Source organism: Sciurus carolinensis, chromosome 11 (assembly GCF_902686445.1).
Source record: "Sciurus carolinensis chromosome 11, mSciCar1.2, whole genome shotgun sequence".
NCBI lineage: Eukaryota > Metazoa > Chordata > Mammalia > Rodentia > Sciuridae > Sciurus > Sciurus carolinensis.
The window spans coordinates 94487701-94506924 of record NC_062223.1 but is presented as its reverse complement, the minus strand read 5'-3'; the positions used below and the strand labels follow the sequence as shown (position 1 = coordinate 94506924).

Genomic DNA, 19224 nt, shown 5'->3' with positions numbered 1-19224 from the left:
CCCTCAAGCCCCGTTCCTCCTTTCCCTCTCATTGTCACAGGATGGAAGCATCATGGTAATGGGCTATCACCCTCTCTCACTTACCAGCTCCTTGCAATCTGACTTCCCAAAATTCCACCATTTAGTGGAAAGTGGAGCAGTGCTACCCTCTGGAGACCTCTTCTCACTGCAACTCAGCTTTGCTGGCATGGCTTCCTTGGCTAGTGCTGACTCAAGCTGGTCAATCAAATTTCCCTCTCCTTGAATTTGGAACTTGAAGAGGCACAGAAGTTACTGGATTAGAGCTGTAGTGATGGCTGTACCACCTAGAGAGAAGGGTCTGGTGAATTCTAGTAGGTCCCTAAAGCTGTCCTGGTTCCTAAGCTGTGATTTTCATCTCACAATTTGTCTCTCTGTGAACTTTCCAAGAATTCTTCCTCAAGAACTTGCCTGAAAATTTCTTGTTTGATGTTTCAACTAAATAGAGCAACTTTTTATCCTTTACAACCAAAACACTTAGTCAATTTATACTCTTACCCTCTTTAACAATTCAAAGCAATGGATGCCAAAGAATACCCTTCCCTGCTGAAAATCTTTTCTTGTATGTCTGAGCTGCCTTTGCTTACTTGAGGTTCCTTGTCCTGAAGCATCTTCCTGGGCTTCACTCTTGATCCTCTTCTTCCCCCACCAGTGAATGGGAAACTTCCCGACATTTTATTCATAGGAATCTTTTTCACATTCTTATTATTCAACTCAGCAAAACAAAATTTGATTGAGCCAGATATCCCATCACTGTAATTCAGACGACTCCACATAGACAGAGTCCAATATCAAGATGTTTGAGTTCTAGACAGATCTATCTCCACATGAGGACACCCAGTGCTGTCTTAGGATGTTTAAAACCAGATTCATGACTTTAGCCTTCAAACATGATATTTTTATTTAATTTTTGATCATTCAAATCATTTTATATTCTTTTTTACATATTTTTATTGGTGCATTTTATTGTTACATATTCATATATGCACATGATATGACAAAATAATTTGATCTTTTTCTGTCTTGACCAGGAGCAGTACCATCTTTCCAATGTGGGCACTGAAGTTTTTTAGTTATCTTATTCTCTCTTCCCATCTGGTCAAAGCACAAGCCCTGCAGATTCTGACCTTGTCACACACTCACCTCAGAAGAACATGGCATGATCACCTCCCCTCAAGCTTTTTCCTTCACTTGATATTGAAGGATCTACTAACCCAGTGCCCTGCAGTCTGGCTGTGAGCCACCCAATCATTTTCCACATTGCTCTTAGGTCTTCCTAAAATTCAGCTCCAACCATGACAGTTCCCAGTAGAGAAGCCTTTAATTTAGTGGTTCTCAACTGGGTTGTCCTTTGAAATTGCTCAGGAGTTTTGAAAAGGTGCAGATTTCTGGGCTGCATATATGATTTCCTAAATCAGTTTCTGGGAGTGAGGCATGGACATATATACTTTGAAAAAATTCCCAGAGGGATTCCAACGTAGACTCATGGTCAAGGGTCATTGTTTAAGTGGAACCTCAATACCTACTGAGCAAATCCTACATTTCTCAATGTGGTATTTCAGGCACCCACTTATTCTTCAAGTCTTCTTCCTCATTCCTTACATATCTCAATGTCATTTTTCTCCATTTCTTTACTTCCCAATTATGGCTTTTCTCAATATCAAGCTTAAATGAGATGAATTCAGATAAACCCATTTCAAGTATCTAGAATAGCACTTGAGTCATAATAAGCACCCCAAAATGCTCATTAATGTTGTTACTGTGATGATGATAAGTAGTGCCTTCTACCTCCACAAAGTCCTTACCATTCCCAGAGAAAGAACTTCTTTTCCATTTGTGTTTCCTTTGCACTTTATCTCTCTCTTGTTAAGGTAATTGTCAGGTTCTGCCTTTCTTTACAATTATTTTTGTACATGACTTATCTTCCTTGGTGAAAATAAAGAGCAGTTTTGTTGGTGAGCTCTATCTTTGTCAGGAATAATATCCTCAAACCCAGCAGATGCTCAACAAATTTTTAGTCCTTTAAATTGAATTCTAAGTGATTTATGAGCACTGTGACCCAGCCAGAACCAGATGTTCAGGGGCATTTCCTGCCTTCTTGCCCAGCATGTTTTGTCTCACAGCTGAGCAGGAGAGAAGCCTGACTCAGAGACCTTTAAATTAAAAGTACATTTATGTGGTAAGAGAATTTGCAGTTAGAGTCGGGGCAAAGGAGACATTAACATTTGTTGAGTACACACTGTCTACCAAGATGCTGTAGTCTATTTGCCCTTGGAACAGCTGTGTAGCATGGGGCCCTTCTGACCTATCTTGTATTCTTTGCTCCCACTGTTTGCTTAATGTAACATTTATGTCTGATATTTGCTTAGTGCACCTCTCCAGTCATTTCTGAGCATTATAAAAAGGAAGGTGTTAATGGGGTGGCATTGCCAGGCACTCAAATTTTCCTCTGAGTATTCAGGACTAGAGGAGTTGTGCAGGGCAGAATTTGTGACTGATGTTAGCAGTGCCCTTTGAAACTTATAATGTACCACTATAAGAGCCATAATGTTTGGAAAATTTGCTATTATTGTCATTCAAGTGACTGTTCAAGTAGTTTTAAAAGGAGGATAGGTTTCAAAGAATTTTTGGCTTTTCTTGGATCTATTTTCTTTAAGGAGAAGTGAGGGTTTTGGCACATGACATTATATCCTTACAAAAAATACCAGAAATGTAGATTTGCTTCACTTGGATAAGGGACAATGGTGACTCTCTGACACATGCTTCCATGGTATAGTAAATAGTGCTATGAGAAGGGTGATTGTATCACTTATTGTTTAAACTGGATACTCAGAGCAACAGAGGACATTAAGACTGTCCCAGGCAAACTGGGACTTTGGTTATCAGCATAGATCACCCCATTGGGAATGGAATTAGGGACAATCCCTTATTTTAACTCCAAATCAAGTGCCAAAGGTGAAGGTGTGAATCCTGAAGACAAGTACAAAGACATTCTAGATATGTTGTATTCACTCTGAAAATGACTAACAAAACTACAGGATCAATTCAATAAATCCCACACTGCAATCTAATGTAAGAATGGGCTTCTCAGTTAAAGGAGCAAGTTGTGATTTGGGTCTGCTGAGAAAAGTTAGGTTTTCCTTGTAAGTACTGTCTTGTGATGAGGAATAGGCGTGGATTCATCAGACAATGAACAATTTGTTTGTTACTACGAATACAAACAAAATTAATGGAACAGTACTGCATAAGTAAAGCATAATTTGATTGACTACTAGCCTGACCTTAAGAGAAACAGGTTGGTGACATTTTCTTTTTAAATGGCACCCTTTCTAAGGACTTCTTTCCAAGTCTCAAAAACTTAAAACAGCATGAACTGGCGTATGACTTTCTAACTGGAACTTCCTCCTGAATGGAAGCTTCCCAACCTCTGCACCACTTCTTTTTATTACCAAAAAGCAGGCTGTGTGTTGGTGTTTATTTTCTCTAATCAAGTCCACCAGGATCTGCATCTCTTAGGCAGATTCCATAATGAGGCAAGGTTCTATTCCTTCCAAAGTGACTGATATTCTCCACAGCGTTATTAAGTTGTGAGCAAGCTCCTCGGATCACCACAGACAGTGTTTCAGATAGCACAAATGCCAGGATTCCTCATGCTTAACATGGGTCTCCAGTGAGCCACTTACTGTAAATCTTTCACACACTCCCTTTGAACTATGATAAAAGAGGACTACACGAAAGCCGACAGGTACAGCCTATCAAATTAAATCCCAAGCCAGTCCTTGATGTTAAAAACCCCCAAACAAGAGAGGACTTACCAAGTTAAATTTACATGTGAAGATCATGAGTTCTTAGTATCTAGAGAAAACCCAGTCTTTTGTACTCAGCATGACAACAGTTTCACTTGAAGACAACACAAGTAAAATAATTTTCTTGTAGGTTAATATTTAACCAATACATAATGCTTAAAGTGGAAAAAAGCAAAGTACTCTTTCTCATCGGAGTCTTTGGAAGCACACTTGGAATTTATTAAATATGAGCTTTAAAGCCTTTTGCCATTTATGTTAAATGCCGTAAGGAATAAATAGCATGTGTGCTTTTAAATAACAAGTGTGTGCTTTTCAGCACTTGTCACAAGTCAGTTTTTTTCTTCCTCTTCAAAGAGCAATATTTTCAGAAGACAATGTTTAATAAGTTAGTAGTGACATTTACGTCAGAGTTAAGCCTCAAGAGTGAAGCTCAGTGACCTTATTTCACAGTGATCTTCCTGATTGTTCATTAGTTATATGAGAATCATAGACAGAAATGAACAATACTTCAATGTCTAAGCCATGCACTGAACAGTGGTTAGTACTGCAGTTGACATTCTCCTGCCAGCTCAGGAGCTCAGGACCTCACGTAGCCTGAGGCAGGGTGGTGAAGGGCACATGTTCTAGTGTTGCAAGTGGACTTTTCAACTGTGGGACTTCAGGCAAGTTGCTTAGTCTTGTCTAAACCTCATTTCTCCCCACCCCTGTTTCACTGAAGTATAACTGACAAAAATTGAATCTATTTACAGTGTGCAGTATGATATTTAAATATGTGCGTACATTGTGAAAAGTTTACCATAATAATCAAGCTGAGTTACCTGCTGTCTTTCATTGTTATCCATGTTCTTGTTGTGAACATTTAAGATCTACTTTCAGAAATTTCAGGTACATAATTGTTTTGGTCAATGTTTTAATTGTCATGACCGAAATACCTTATAAGAATAAATATGAAGAACCCAATCAATAAATGGGTTCACAAGCTGGGCAGACCATAGAAGAAGATAAGATATACAGGTGATCAACAACTATACAAAAAATGTTCATCATCTTTAGTAATTAAAGAAATGAAAATTAAAACTACACTAAGATTTCATCTAACTCCAATTAGAATGGCTATTATCAAGAACACAAGCAATAATAGGTGTTGGTGTGGATGTGGGAAAAAAGGCACACTCATACATTGCTGGTGGAGTTGCAAATTGGTGAAGCCACTCTGGAAAGCAGTATGGAGATTCGTCACAAAATTTGAAATGGACCCATCATTTGACCCAGCTATTCCACTCCTTGGTTTATACATGAGGGACTTAAAATCAGTATACTACAGTGATGCAGCCACATCAATGTTCATAGCTGCTCAATTCATAATAGTTATATTGTGGAACCAAACTAGTTGCCCTTCAATTGATGAATGGAATAAGAAACTGTGGTATATATACACAATGGAATATTACTCAGACATAAAGAAGAATAAAATTATGCATTTGCTGGTAAATGGATGGAGATGGAGAATATCATGCTAAGTGAAATAAGACTAGCACAAAACCCAAAGACCGGATATTTTCTCTGATAAGTGAATAATGGGAGGGGGGTTGTAGCAGACAGCAAGAGAAGAATGGAGGAACTTTGGATAGTGTAGAGGAAAATGGGGCAGAAGGGGATAGGGGAAGGAAAGATAATAGACTGAGACAGTCTGTATATGTATGATTACATGAATGGTTTGAATCTACATTGTGTATAACCGTAGAAATGAAATATTGTACCCCATTTGTGTACAACAAATCAAAATGCAGTCTGTAAAAATAAAAATAAAGAAAAAAGAATAACATAGAGGAGGAAACATTTATTTTGGCTGGTGGTTTCAGAGGTTTTAGTCCACTGATGATCAACTCCATAGTCCAGGGCCTAAGTGAAGCAGAACACGGAAGGGCATGGCAGAAGAAAGAAGCTCAGAATGTGGCACCAGGAAGCAGAGAGAGCTCCACTCACAAAGGGCAAAACATAAATTCCAAAGGCAAAGCCTCCCAGTGACCTATTTTCTCCAGCCATACCCTACCGGACTATAGTTACTGCATAGCTAATCCATTCAAGTGGATTAATCCACTGATTAGGTCACAACTCTTATAAGCCAATCATTTCACCTTTGAATATTCTTGCATTATCTCACACATGAGATTTTTGGGGGACACCTCATATGTAAACCATAACAACAACATGGTATGATTAACTATAGTCACCATGCTATACATTAGAACTCAGTCATCATGCATAGTTGAAATTCCCTACTCTTAGACAAATATTTCATCATTTCCTCCACCCCAAGCTTCTGGAACCCACCACTCTAGTGTTTGTGAGTCCAGTTGTTTTGGATTCCATATATTAATGAGATCACGCAGCATTTGTATTTCCTTGCCTTCCTTCTTTCACTTAGCCTAATGACCTGATATCATTTAGTCATCTTGTAGCTGATTCAGACTCTTTAAGATAATTATTTTGACTTATTTGTCAGATCACAGATTTCAATTTCTTTAGGGTTAGCTGCTGGTGATTTATTTTTTTCCTTTTGTGATGTTATGTTCCCTGGTTAATATGATTCTGTGACTTTTGCTGATGCCCGCACATTTACAGAAGGAGTTACCTCTTTTGTTCTTTTTTTAAATTTTTCAGTATTGGGATTAAACCCAGAGGTGCTTTACCCCTGAGCTATATTCCCAGTCCATTTTTATTTTTTAAATTTTACAATAGGGTTTTGCCAAGTTTCTGAGGCTGGCCTCAAACTTGTGATCCTCCTACCTCAGTCTCCTGAGTTGCTGGGATTATAGGCACACACCACCACACCCAAGCTCTTTAGTCTTTATAGCTCAACTTCAGCAGAGAAAACCCTTCACCAGTCAGCCCATTCAGAGGTTCTGACTGGAGGGGTCTGTAGTCAGGCTTGCTTCTGGAGTCCTCAGATGGGCTGGCTTTGTGCCTGGGTCTGTGTGTGTGGGGGCAGGGGCGTGGGGAGTCTACAGCCTGGATCCATAAAATGGAGAGACCTGAAGTCTTTATCTCTAGGCAATGGCCTATCAAGTCTGGCTCCACTGACACCATTCTGGTGCTGAGTGGGTCTTGAACCTGAGTTTGCAGAGGTTAGCTCTCACTGGGAGTAGGCCTGGAGCCTGGGTTGTGGAACAGCCTGGTGCTGGTGCTCACTAGATTGCGCCTAGTGCTGGAGTCTGAGGCAAAGTTGGGTGCTTACCTCATTCTACTTCCTCCATGCAGTGAGTATATCTCCCCATGCTGTGGTAGGTTTGGGAGAGGGGAGGTATGGATAATGTGAAATTGTCCTTCCTACCTTCTTCATTGCATCTTTTCTTGTTTTTTTTTTTTTTTTTTTTTTTTGTGCTACAGCTAGGGGCTATAATGTCTCACCTGGATTCATTTGCTCTTGTGAAGGTATTTTTGTGCATGGATAGTCATTAAAGTTGATGTTTCTGGAAAGGGATGAGCACTAGAAAGTCCTATTCTGCTATCTTGCTGATGTCATGCAAATAAACCCAAGCCTCAGTTTTTTTTTTTCCAATTAAAAAATAGAGCAGTCCAACATCTACCACATAGGGTTGTTGTACCAGATAAAAGAAGTAATACTGAAAAGCACTTAGTATGGGGTCTAGCTCAGTAAAACTTAGAATTCCTTGTTATGATTATTTAGAACTATTATTACCTTTTATAGAATTATCTAGACCATTGTGGTATGATTATTTTTATCTTAAAGACATGACTTTGACCTCAGATACGACTAACAGAAGATGAGGTGGAGAGCAAAAACCTAGTTAAGGGACTAAAGTGAACTAAACTAATCTCACTATCATGATTTTACCTCTTTAGCCTCTTTCCCAGGCTCACTACCAAATAATAGAACAATGGATTCTCTACAGAAAAAGTTTTCAGAATGAATTGCAATCTGGCAGCCCAGCCCAAGGATAGTATATCCTTAGTAAGGCCCTCCCAGGACTGGTCAGTGGGAAGGGAAAAGGAGGCAGAAGAGAGGAGATTGGAGATTCAGAAGATTCTGTCCCTAATTTAACATCCTGAAGAAAGGGGGCAGAGACTGGAGATGATGGATGGACAGGGAAAGAGCATGGCACATGAGAGGAGACCCTTGCTTGGCACCTACATACCACACTATCCAGAATGCTTAATTTGTGGGGGAGGTAAGAAGCCAAGGTGTGTGACCAAAATCAAGATAATGGCTACTTTAGCAATTACTGTCCTCCTACCTATACAAATAGGCATCTCCAACAAAGTTATTGAGGTGATAATGAAAGCCCACAGGATTTCAAATTTTGAGAACTTTCTGGGATGGGGATGTGATTTTTTATTGCCTGAATGAATGTTTATAGAGATTGTAGTAGAGAGGAAAACGGTATTCATACTTGTGTTAGAATCTTGATTCTACTATTTGATTTATAGTAAATTGTATTAGCTTCTCAATATCATTTTCTTTTGTAAAATAGAGATAATACTTAAACTTTTTGTTTTAAAGAGAAACCAATAAGATTGTGTATGTACATTCATGTAGATTTCACTAGGAAACAGATGGTACACACAAACAAACTGTAAATAGAAGGGAGTTGAATAACAGAACTATTTACAATGTATGGGCAGGTGCAATGAACTGAGTACTTCCATCCCCATTTATATGCTGAAGCAGTGCAATGATATTAGGAAGTGGGGCCTTCAGAAGGTGATTAGGTCATGAATCTGACACCCTCATGAATGAAATTGTGGCCTTATAAAAAGGACTGCAGAGAGCTGCCTCATCCTCTTTCACCACCGGAGGATACAATGAGGAGTGGGCAGTCTGTAAGCTGGAAGTAGGTCCTCAACAGACATAGAGTCTGCAGACACCCTGATCTCAGACTTCCGGCTCCAGAATGGTGGGAAATAAATACAGTTCTATTGTTTATAAGCCACCGATACTCTGTTACTTGTTATAGGAACCCAAATTGACTAAGTCATAAGGTTTTTAGGAAATTCAACAGGGATTACATATACCTTAGGCAGGCAATGGGGAAGAAGAGCGTTATTATTTCTAGGTCTGAAAAGACAAGAGGAAGCAGAGAGCACCTGACAAATGCTGTAGCCATGGGATGCAACCAGTCTGCGGTACTCCATAAGCAGGGTCAAGGGAATGAACTCCTAACCCATTTTACCTCTGCTCCCTGATCTCCTTCCACTACCTCCAAAGGTCAAACCTAATGAGCTTCAGGGAGCCCACTAAGGCAATCTGTTCAGGACGGCCTTCAGGGCACTGAGAAAGAGAAAAGGAGGAAAAGCGAACCTGGAGGGGAGGACAGAGGACAGGGGAGCAGGTTACAAGTGTCCTAGTATGTTGCCTGACTCAAAGATAGTTATATTAGTACAACAAAGAAAATAGTACACATATTAGACTTTGAATTCTAGCTCCACCTTTTGGGGGATGGGCAGAGCTCTTCAGGATTATTCAAAGCTTTATAAATACAAACTTTTTGAACATTTCAGAAATATGTTTCAGTCTGCTTATTGTCCAGAGGATTTTCCCAATAATGTTGCCTTATATGCTCAGTTGTACAGGTTGCAATTACAAGTTTAATACCATTGCTAAAGTTCTGTGTAAAGACCCTATGTGAGGTAGATCTGGGGGAAATGCAAATCCAACTGTTAACCAGTTCTTCATCTTGGACTTCCTTTTTCTCTAGAGTGTCATGGTTCTTTGGGAAACTCTCCTTAGGTCAGTTAATGTAAATAACTAACATTTTATTTAGATTCTTTCAAAAAATTTCACATTGTATGGAAAATTTACCTTTTCCCAACTCAAGAAAAAATGACTTATATTTTGTGTTTGGTGACAAAATTTTACATGTAAACAATTTAAAAGAGAGAAGTAGTAATAGTTGGGCAGATTAGTATTGTATTTCTTATGGGTCAGCAGTCTTTAATTAGAAGGTTTCCTTTGATTTTTAACTATAAAATTTCAAAAGATTTTTCAGAAAATTCACTTTATTCACCATTTTGCCCAATCACTAAAACTTTAGAATCTGAAATTGCTATGTCCCCTGGCATAAAGATGATTAGCATTAAAAACAAAGAATTTGAAAACAACTACAGAGCAGGAAACTGTATGAGTTTAAGTAAAACTCATAATGAGTTTCTTAGATATTTATTCAAGTAAAAATTAGGAATTGACTGAGATTGTTGATTTTTCTCTTGTGAATTTAGGGTTTATTTTTATTATTCACATAGCTTAAAGAATTACATAATATTTATAATGAAAAACAAGTAATTGTTCTAGATCTTCCTATAATTTTCTTACTTAAGAGGCAACCACTTTGAACTTTTTCAGCAGATTTATTTGGTATTTACCTTCATACTTTTAAATAATAGTCAGTATTAACTTTTCAAGTTTATTTACCACCATTTTCTTACAATTATGAAAAGTGAAAAATTAGATTTTTTTAATATCAGCCTTCATGCAGAATAATTCTTCCCCTCACCTACATTTTCAAAGAGTTGTAATACATTGTCCATTAGATTCATATCTTGTTTGATTATGATTTTGTATGTATTATTTACTGAGAAAACAAATGATGTACTGTACTTTTGTTTGTTTGATCAATATTTTGTTAATGGGACTTACCTTCCCCCTCATCTGCTTGACTTTCTTCACATCTGTGGCAGTCTTCTCACACTCTCCAAAAACTCAGAAAAATGTCTCCGTTCAAATTTATACACTTTTAAGATTAAGAATCAGTTTCTTTTGTCCCTAGAGTTATCCCTTCCTTGTGCCGTCTGTCTTCCTGCCCCAATTTGGACTAGTTACTCTTTAGGTCTGCTGCAGAAATATAATCCTGGGACTTCCTTTTGGCATATTCTTAGGATTTTTTCTCTCCTCTGTTGAATTCCTGGTTTACTGGATCTCATATCTTCTCCTTTCTAGGTTTATTTCTTAATTTTGATGGAGAATTCCTCCAGTGCTTTCCAAGAAGGAGTACTTGGAATGTACATATCAAGTTTTTATGTCTTATGATGTGTTTATTTTACTCCTACACATGACTGATAGTTTGGTTAGGTGCAGAATGCTAAGTTGGATGTGTTTTCCTTCAGAAGTTGAAATGCAATGAATGCTTCATTGTACTCTAGTTTTTGATGATGCTACTGAATAGTCAGATGTGATTCCAGCTGAATGTGATCCCCTCTCCATTATCTTTATTTATTTAATTTTTCATCTGGGGAAATTTTTAGGATTTTCCTATTATTCTCAGAACTTAAAAACCTAAGGGTCAGTTTTCATTTATTGTATTGGGCATTCAATGGATTCTTCCAATCTGGAAACACATGTCTCTCAATTTTGAGAAATTCTGTTGTATTAGTACCTTGATTTTTTTCCTTCTCTTATCTTTGATCTTTCTGAATTAAGACATTGAATCTGCTGGTGGCTCATTTTGTTTTCTTACTTTTTCTCTTTTCTTTTTTCATGTGTTTTTGCTCACTTTCCATTCCCTATTATCCCTTTTTCCATAGCATTCTATTCTTGCTTTATAAATGCAACATTTTCAACTATCCTAACAATTATTTTATTTTTTATATGTGAAAATGTTGTCTTATAGCTTATATTAAAAATTACATAATTATATAAATTTAATCTAGAGACAAATTTGAATTTATGACAGAGACAGACACATTTACTCTTTCTCAGAATATGGCAGCAAGGCATTTTGCAGATGCAACATATTTTTAAAAGTATATTGAAGAGGGCTTGGCTCAGTGTAGAGGGTGATCTGCATCATTTTTTTTTCTATGCACTTAGATGTCAGTTTTTTTCATTTGCTAACTTAGTCATAACGAGTTAAATAAAACAAAGCTATTGGTAATAAAAGTAAGGTTATAAATAACAATCACCCCAACAAAGAACATTCCAAGAGAGCAGTTTTGGTCAGCAGGTTTTCTAGGCTCATTAACAGAACAGGGAAGTCACTGAAGAGGATGTTAATTAGAAAATGGTGAGTCTCTATTTCAACTTAAAACATAAGAGGGTAAAAGAGCCTTGAAATACAAAATGAATACTATTTTACACAGAGGAGAATCAGAATAGAGTGGACACCCTAGGCTTTGGTCTGCTCAGCCTCTCTTCTTCACACTGTTATCCATAGTTCCATGAAGACATATCATAACATATAATTTTGTCCACCCCTCAATTAGACCAGGAATGAGAATCTGATCCAAGATGACTCTATCACAATTCTTTCTTGGGAAATTTTAAAATTGTAACTGAGAAAAAGAGACCAGTACTTTTCTAGACGCCTAAACTATAAAATACAGACATTGAAAGCTTTTAGGAAACATTTCTTACCAGGTGAGCCTGAGAAGCAGAGGATCTGCAGTGAAAACCTGCACAGATGCACAAGCAGATATACAGAGAACAGCAATCAGTGGAGAAGGAGACATAGGCTCAGAGGTATCAGAATCAGTTGTTCCTAAGCCCAGACTCATCTCTGCCCTGGGGAATCTCAACATTCTTATTAAATTTCCTTTTGACTTAAGCTAGTTTGATCTTTCCATTGGAATAATAAAAAATCCCTAATTGATATATCCAATTCATTTGATGTTTTCTATGAATTGGGCAATGTGCTAATGCTTTACATACTTTATCTCATTAAATTATCACAACAACCTGTAAAGTTGATAATATTAAGGATGAAAAAACTTTAGTAGAGATCCAACTACTGTATAATAGACAAATCTATCAAGATGTTCTATAAGTGTCTCAAATCAATATATCCATAACAGAACCATTTCTTCATCTGTAAAATGGGGCAGGCTGTTCCCACTGTCTAAAATACTCTTCTTATGCATGCTGGGCCAACTCCTTCTCATCTTGATATGTCACTTAAATGAATGTCCTCTGAGATGACTGTCCTGTCACCCAGGCTAATAAAGATTCTTTAGTAGCATCCCATTATTTTCCTCATCAACAATAATAATTACATAATAAGTACTGCACTGCATTATGAGTCCAATGACAGAAGAACCTAATACCATTGTTTGCCATTAGAGCTCCTAAATCTAGCATAGTACCTGGAATAGGGAAGATGTTTCATTATATGATTGAATAAATCAAATGCTCCTACAATGCTTCCTTTGTGTATCTCTGAAGCTATGCTCAACAATTTCATCATCTACTTATTGAGTAACTAATATGTGTAGGGCACTGTGCTAAGCCCTGTGGAGACAAATAAGATACAGCCTCTTTCCTGTAGTAGCTCACAGTATGGCATAAGGCTTAGACAGGAAAGCACTTACAACACAGAGAAAGAAGCATTATAACAGAAATATGAACAAGGTGCCATGGTTGTAAAAAAGGAACTAATTAAGATGATCTAGGACATTAAAATAAGGAAAAGAAAGAAGGGAACTGCTAGGGTTCAAATCATCAGATTCTTTGTAATGTGTCTATTCTGAATCAGCTTTACCCTGCACAGTGTTCCCTTTTACTGTAATATTTCTTCCCTACTCTCTATGCCTGTATACACTCTAATCTCCCTGAAAAATTTTTAGTGTATCTTTAAGTAAGAACAGAGAGGAGTTACTATAACCATGATGGTCTAGAATTATCAGAAACACTAGGTTCCTTTCTCTCTGCCAACTAACTACATAATGGCTTAAGGGACAAAGAATAGTTTTAAGGAAGTTACCATTAATTATCTGGGTTAATGAAATCGTATGTCTTCAATTTCATATAGATTAGAGCAGTAACAATCCTACATTTTTAACTGTAACAGTAGTACTTGGTAAGATATAATCAATTGGTGTGTGTACCATTGTATAGTAGTCCTCCCTTACCTGGGATTTTGCTTTCTGGGGTTCAGTTACGTCCTGGTCAGTGTGGTCTGAAAATTATAAATTGAAAATTCAAAAAATGAGGAATTACCAAGATTTAAATTACATGCCATGTTCTGAGAACCTTGATGAAATCTTGTGCTGTTCTACCCCTTCCTGTCTGGAACATGAATCGTCCCTATGTCTAGTACATCCACACTGTATACACTACCTGCACATTAGTCACTTTGTAGCCACCTTGGTCATCATATCTACTATTGTAGTATCATAGTGCTTGTGTTTAAACAGCCCTCAGGTTGCGTAGTCTAATGCTCTGTCACGATGCCTAGGTTATTCACCTCACATCTTCTCATCCTGTTGGTACTTTATCATCTCACATTATCACAACAAGAAGGGTGAGTACAGTAGGAGAAGACATTGGGCAGGGGAAGAAAAAAAGTATATTCACATAATTTTTATTACAGTATATTGTTATAATAGTTCTATTTTATTATTAGTCACTACTGATAATCTTATATATAATTTATTTTTTTTTGATTTGCATTTCCCTCTTTATATATAACTTATAAATTAAACTTTGTCTTAGGTATGTATGCATAAAAAAAGAACAGTATACACAGGATTCAGTACTATCTGCAGTTTTAGGCATCCACTGAGGTTCTTAAACATATTCCCCTCAGATGAAGGGGACTGTTTTATCCTCTTTTAATTTATAAGACCTAGCATAGAAGTCATAGTAAATATGTTCTCAAGTAATGATGTTTGAAAAACAGTTCTCTTGAATCTTTTGATCATCCCTATTACTTCATTTATATCCATATCACTGTAAAGACACTGAGCCTGCCTGCCTCAATTCAAGTCTCTCTAAAGAAGTCCAGGCCTGTGGTACAGCCAGGCCAGATCTGCTTTCCCTGGTGCTGAGATTAGGGAACAAGGACTTTTGATCCCTTTTAACAGGTAAATGATAATGTCCCTCTGTGAGAGTCCTAAGTGTTCTCACTACAATGGATGATTAATGGACAATTACCTGCAGACAATCACTTCTGATACCTACCTTTTTCTTGCAGATCTCTAACCAGGTGATCCACCCAACAGGAGGACAGGACTATTGCTTCATTTATGCTCCAGGATAGTTTTCTTCTTTCTCTGACTCTCCTATGTCTTTGATATTGGTTAGGAATAACCAATCTCCCTTGGGGTTTGCCAGTGTATGTGTGTGAGTGATTGGTATTGATTTCAGAGGAAAAAGGCATTTTGGCAAAGCATCTTTATCAACAGTTATTTAGTGAAAGCCTACACTGGATGCAGCAGGAATAAAGATGTATATATGATGTAACTGTGTGCCTTTTAAATCTGGAATGTTTAAGTATTTAGCACTTTCACCATGTAGTTATTATCAGTAGTCCAAGTGCTCCAACTCCACTAAAACACTAAGCACACTAATACACAAACCCACAAAACACACACACACACACACACACACAACTCCTAAAACCACACTACTGAATGAAAGAGACAAAACAAACAAACAAAGATGTTTTCTGGTTTCCTGACTCTGAAGAACTGTGCAATGAAAAAAAAAAAAAAAAAAAAAGCAATTTCAGAATTAAATTTTTTCTTCTCAAATCAAAAGCATGCTTCATTTATTGATTCGCCAAATATTTACTGGTACTCATTTGAGAGGCCAGTTTTGCATATTGGTTCAGAGTCCCAGATCTAGGGGCAGACAAAATTCCATCTTTGTCATTTATTACTTATTTTCCTTGGGTGAATTACTTATGTCTGTGTGCTTTATTAGTTCCCTCATCTGTAAAATGGATATAAACATTAGGATTTCTCAAAGGGTTGTCACAGAACTAAATTAAAATGTGTGAAAATGGAAGATTTGTGGAGTGAGAGAAGGGGATTGGAGTGGAGGGAGGGGGAAATGGGAAAAGGGAGTAACTACAGAATAAAATTGATCTAATTTTACTATTGACCTATATGAGTATACTACAGTGAATTTCACCTTTATGTATGTGTATCTCTAAAGCATCAATTTAAAAAACACATCAATAGAAGGAATACTAGTAGAATAGAGGAAGAGGAACAGGGCCAGGCGAGGGAGGGGAGGAAAAGAGGAAGTGCTTGGGAGTGATATGAAGCAAATTAAATTCCATGTGTGTGATTAGGTATATTATGTATAGCTACAAAGCATTCATAAAAACATTTTAAAAACTGAATGTATTTGTATAATAAAAAGCACAGTGTCTACTTTTTTGTTGTTAAAGTAACTTCTCCAGGATTATATACAAACCCAAAAATGAAAAAGAAGGTATTTTTTAGTTTCAAATAGTTACTTTTCATTCCTAAGATTTCGTTGTACTAATTTTTTGCTTCTGTTTACATAAAAAAGAATGTATATATAGATTTTCAGAATTTTCGACACCAGATTAGTATAATTAATTTTCTTTCAGCACCATGGTTAACGTCAAATATATTGAAGGACTTTGAAACATTCTTAAAGTGAAACTGTATGTGACTAAATTAAATTCTACTTGAGTATATCCTGTATCTCTAAATGGGGGCATAGTAAAACGGATAATCAAAGAGTAGTCCAACATTGATAGGGGACTAATTTCTTTACATTCCTCTAGGTGACTTAACAGAATGTTAATTCGCAAACTGATGGCGCCCCATATTTAAGTGGTCATCTTCAAATATCCCCAGGAGGTACAGGCCTGGGTTTCTTCAAACACTAAACACCCCACTCCACCCCTTTTATCTCCAAAGACGTGTGTCCTCTAGGGATATCCAGCGGTTCTCCAAGCTGGCTCCCCAGCCGGCGTGGCTCGCGTCCCCGGATCTTCTGCCCCTCCCGCTCCTCCCTGGCAGCACCCGCGGCGCTAGTGGAGGGGGCCCCAGCTCTCTGCGCCCGGCTGCGCCCGGCCGCGCCACTGCGCATGCTCCTCGCGCGCGGGTGGGGTGCGCCGGGCCGCTAGGCGGGCGCCGGGCGCGGGTCCCGCGGGGCTGGGCGCCTAGGCCTGTCTCCGGTCAAGCAGCGGCGAGAGAGCGGGCACCCGGGCGGCGGCGTCCTGGAGACCCCGGAGAGATGGAAACGGCGGCGCCGGCGGCGGCCGAAGCGGCGGGGCGCGAGGAACTAGGTGGGTGTTGCGCGTGGGCAGGACGCGGACCGAGGTGGGCGCGGGGCCGCTCGTCAGCTGGGTGCGTTCTCGCTTCCCCGGCGGGTGCGCGGGCCCCAGCCCGCAGCGGGGAGCATCGGGTTCGAGCTGCTTTTCACGGGACAGCCAGATTCGTGGGCCAGCGTGGGACGGTCGTGTGTGTGTGTGTGGACGCTCTTGAGCTGCGGGCCTAGCACGGGTTTGAATTTAAAACCCAGCAAAGCATACTTCCCCACCACGCTCGGGATGACTGGTTACTGTCTGATCCCAGGGTCAGCGCCCGCCCAGTGACCGAATGTCTGACCAGAAAGCTTGGTCAGGCGAATAGTCAGGGCTTGCAAAGGGCCGTGTGTGTGTGTGTGTGTGTGTGTGTGTGTGTGTGTGTGTGTGTTTGAAGGGCGGGGGAGGTGCTCTGTGTGTACACGTCAAAGGCAGGCGGGAGCCTGCGCTGTGACTCTCCTGGGTTTTCCCAGTGATGCTTTAAGGAAGTTGTCATTGTTCTACCTTTTAAACGCGGCTGCTCATTTGAAGTCTAAAGGTGGATCCTTGGTTTACTCTGAGCTGCCCCAGGAGTTCAGATGGGAGTTGCTGACCAAAATGAACTGAAGAGACTTGTAGCTGTCACTGGGCAAAGTCTGTTTACCCGCCTTCCTCTGATCGGTTCTCTTCTGGGCGCTGGGAATGATCGTTGTTCAAAAGAAAACAAAAGTAGGGATGGGGTGGTAAAATGATTGTCCTTCCAGTTATTTTAAATTTATTTTGGGTTATTTCTAATTCCATGCTTAATGATTAAATGTAATCTTCAAGAGAGATGTTGAATTCAAAGTACTTTAAGTAATCAATAGGTTGATGTTCCTATAATATGCAGAACACTTTGCAGCTGATTTCTTCCAAGGCATAATGATAGCAGAAACAATAAACTTAAAATTTCATTGAGTGTTTACTGTATATAAGCTGTGTGCCAAGTGCTTTACTTGTGTATTGTCTTCTTTAATCCTCACAATTTCCTGAAGCAAGCTCTATTATTATTCCCCTTTTGTAGATATTGTAATTTTAAGCTCATTAATGGCAGAACCCAGATGTGAATCCAGGTTTAAATTCACTAATAACCTTAGTGAAGGTGTGAAAAAAGATGGGCATTCTTATGCATTGTTGGTAGAAGCCAAACAATATATTTATCCTTAAAAATGTACATATCTTTTATCCCAGTAATTTTACTTCTAGAATATTTCCCAAGGAAATAAGTTAAATAAATACCTATATCAAAACTGGGCATGGTGACACATGCCTGTAATCCCAGCAATTTAGGAGACTGAGGCAGGAGGATTGCAAGGTCAAGGCCAAGCTCAGCAACTTTAGTGAACCCTCAGCAACTTAACAATACCCTGTCTCAAAATAAAAAGGATTAGGGAGTAGCCAAGTGGTAAAGAACCTCTGGTTTCAATCCTCAGTACAAAAAAAAAAAATGTGTACATATACATACATATATATTATATATACATACACACACATTTATGTGTATGATATAGCAAGATATTTTATTTACAGTATTTGAAATAGAGAAAAACTGATAACTATCTAAATATCCAGTGAAAGGAAATTAGTTGGGTAAATTATGATTTAACCATATATTCATCTACTTCCTAGTCATTAAAAGTGATAAGGAAAAATGTTCAAATTAGTTGGGTAAATTGTGATTTAACCATATATTCATCTACTTCCTAGCCATTAAAAGTAATAAGGAAAAATGTTCACCATATACATGTTAATTAACTGAAAAAAGGTTTCAAATTATTTCAGTTGTTTTTTAAAGTTATGTGTATTCATTAATTCAATATACTAATTGAACTTCTCCTGGGCACTTGGAATACATTGTGAATAAAACAGATCATGATTCTTGCACTCATGGAGTTCGTATTTAGTAAGGAGAAGCAGGCAATAAACAGCAAAGAAAAAAATCATTAATACATAGGTGAAAAGTGCTATGAAAAAAATGAACCAGGTAAGGGAAATCAGGATTGAGGGCAAGGGCTGGGCAGTTTACAGAGACACGACCTGACTCAAGTTTTAAAAGAATTGCACTGTTGCTGTGTGAAGAATTGACCGTGAGGTGGCAAAAGTAGAAACAGAAAATTATTTCAGTAATTCAGGAATCACACATGCATGTCCTTCAAAACACTATGGTAGCAGCAGGTGAAGTAGAGAGAAAGGGTTAGACTTTGGTTGCTTGAAAGTAGAACCAGCATGGTTTCCTAACAGATTAGATTAGGGTTGAAAGTAAAACAGAAGAGACTAGGATAACTCCAGGAACCTGAGTATCTAGAAGAATGAAATTACCATCAACTAAGATGTTATGATGATTATATAACATGTCTCCAGAT

General features: G+C 38.3%; 1 protein-coding gene across 2 annotated transcripts in view; it reads left to right on the top strand.

The window, feature by feature from the left end:
- Positions 1-16645: 16645 nt before the first annotated feature.
- The window catches only part of Slc36a4 (solute carrier family 36 member 4), a 57384-nt gene continuing 54805 nt past the window's right edge, over positions 16646-19224 (top strand). For both annotated transcript variants that reach the window (XM_047518271.1, XM_047518270.1), the window contains exon 1: positions 16646-16825. In XM_047518271.1, the coding sequence (XP_047374227.1) occupies positions 16774-16825 (52 nt within the window). In that variant the 5' untranslated portion in view covers positions 16646-16773. The remainder of the gene's footprint in view (positions 16826-19224) is intronic.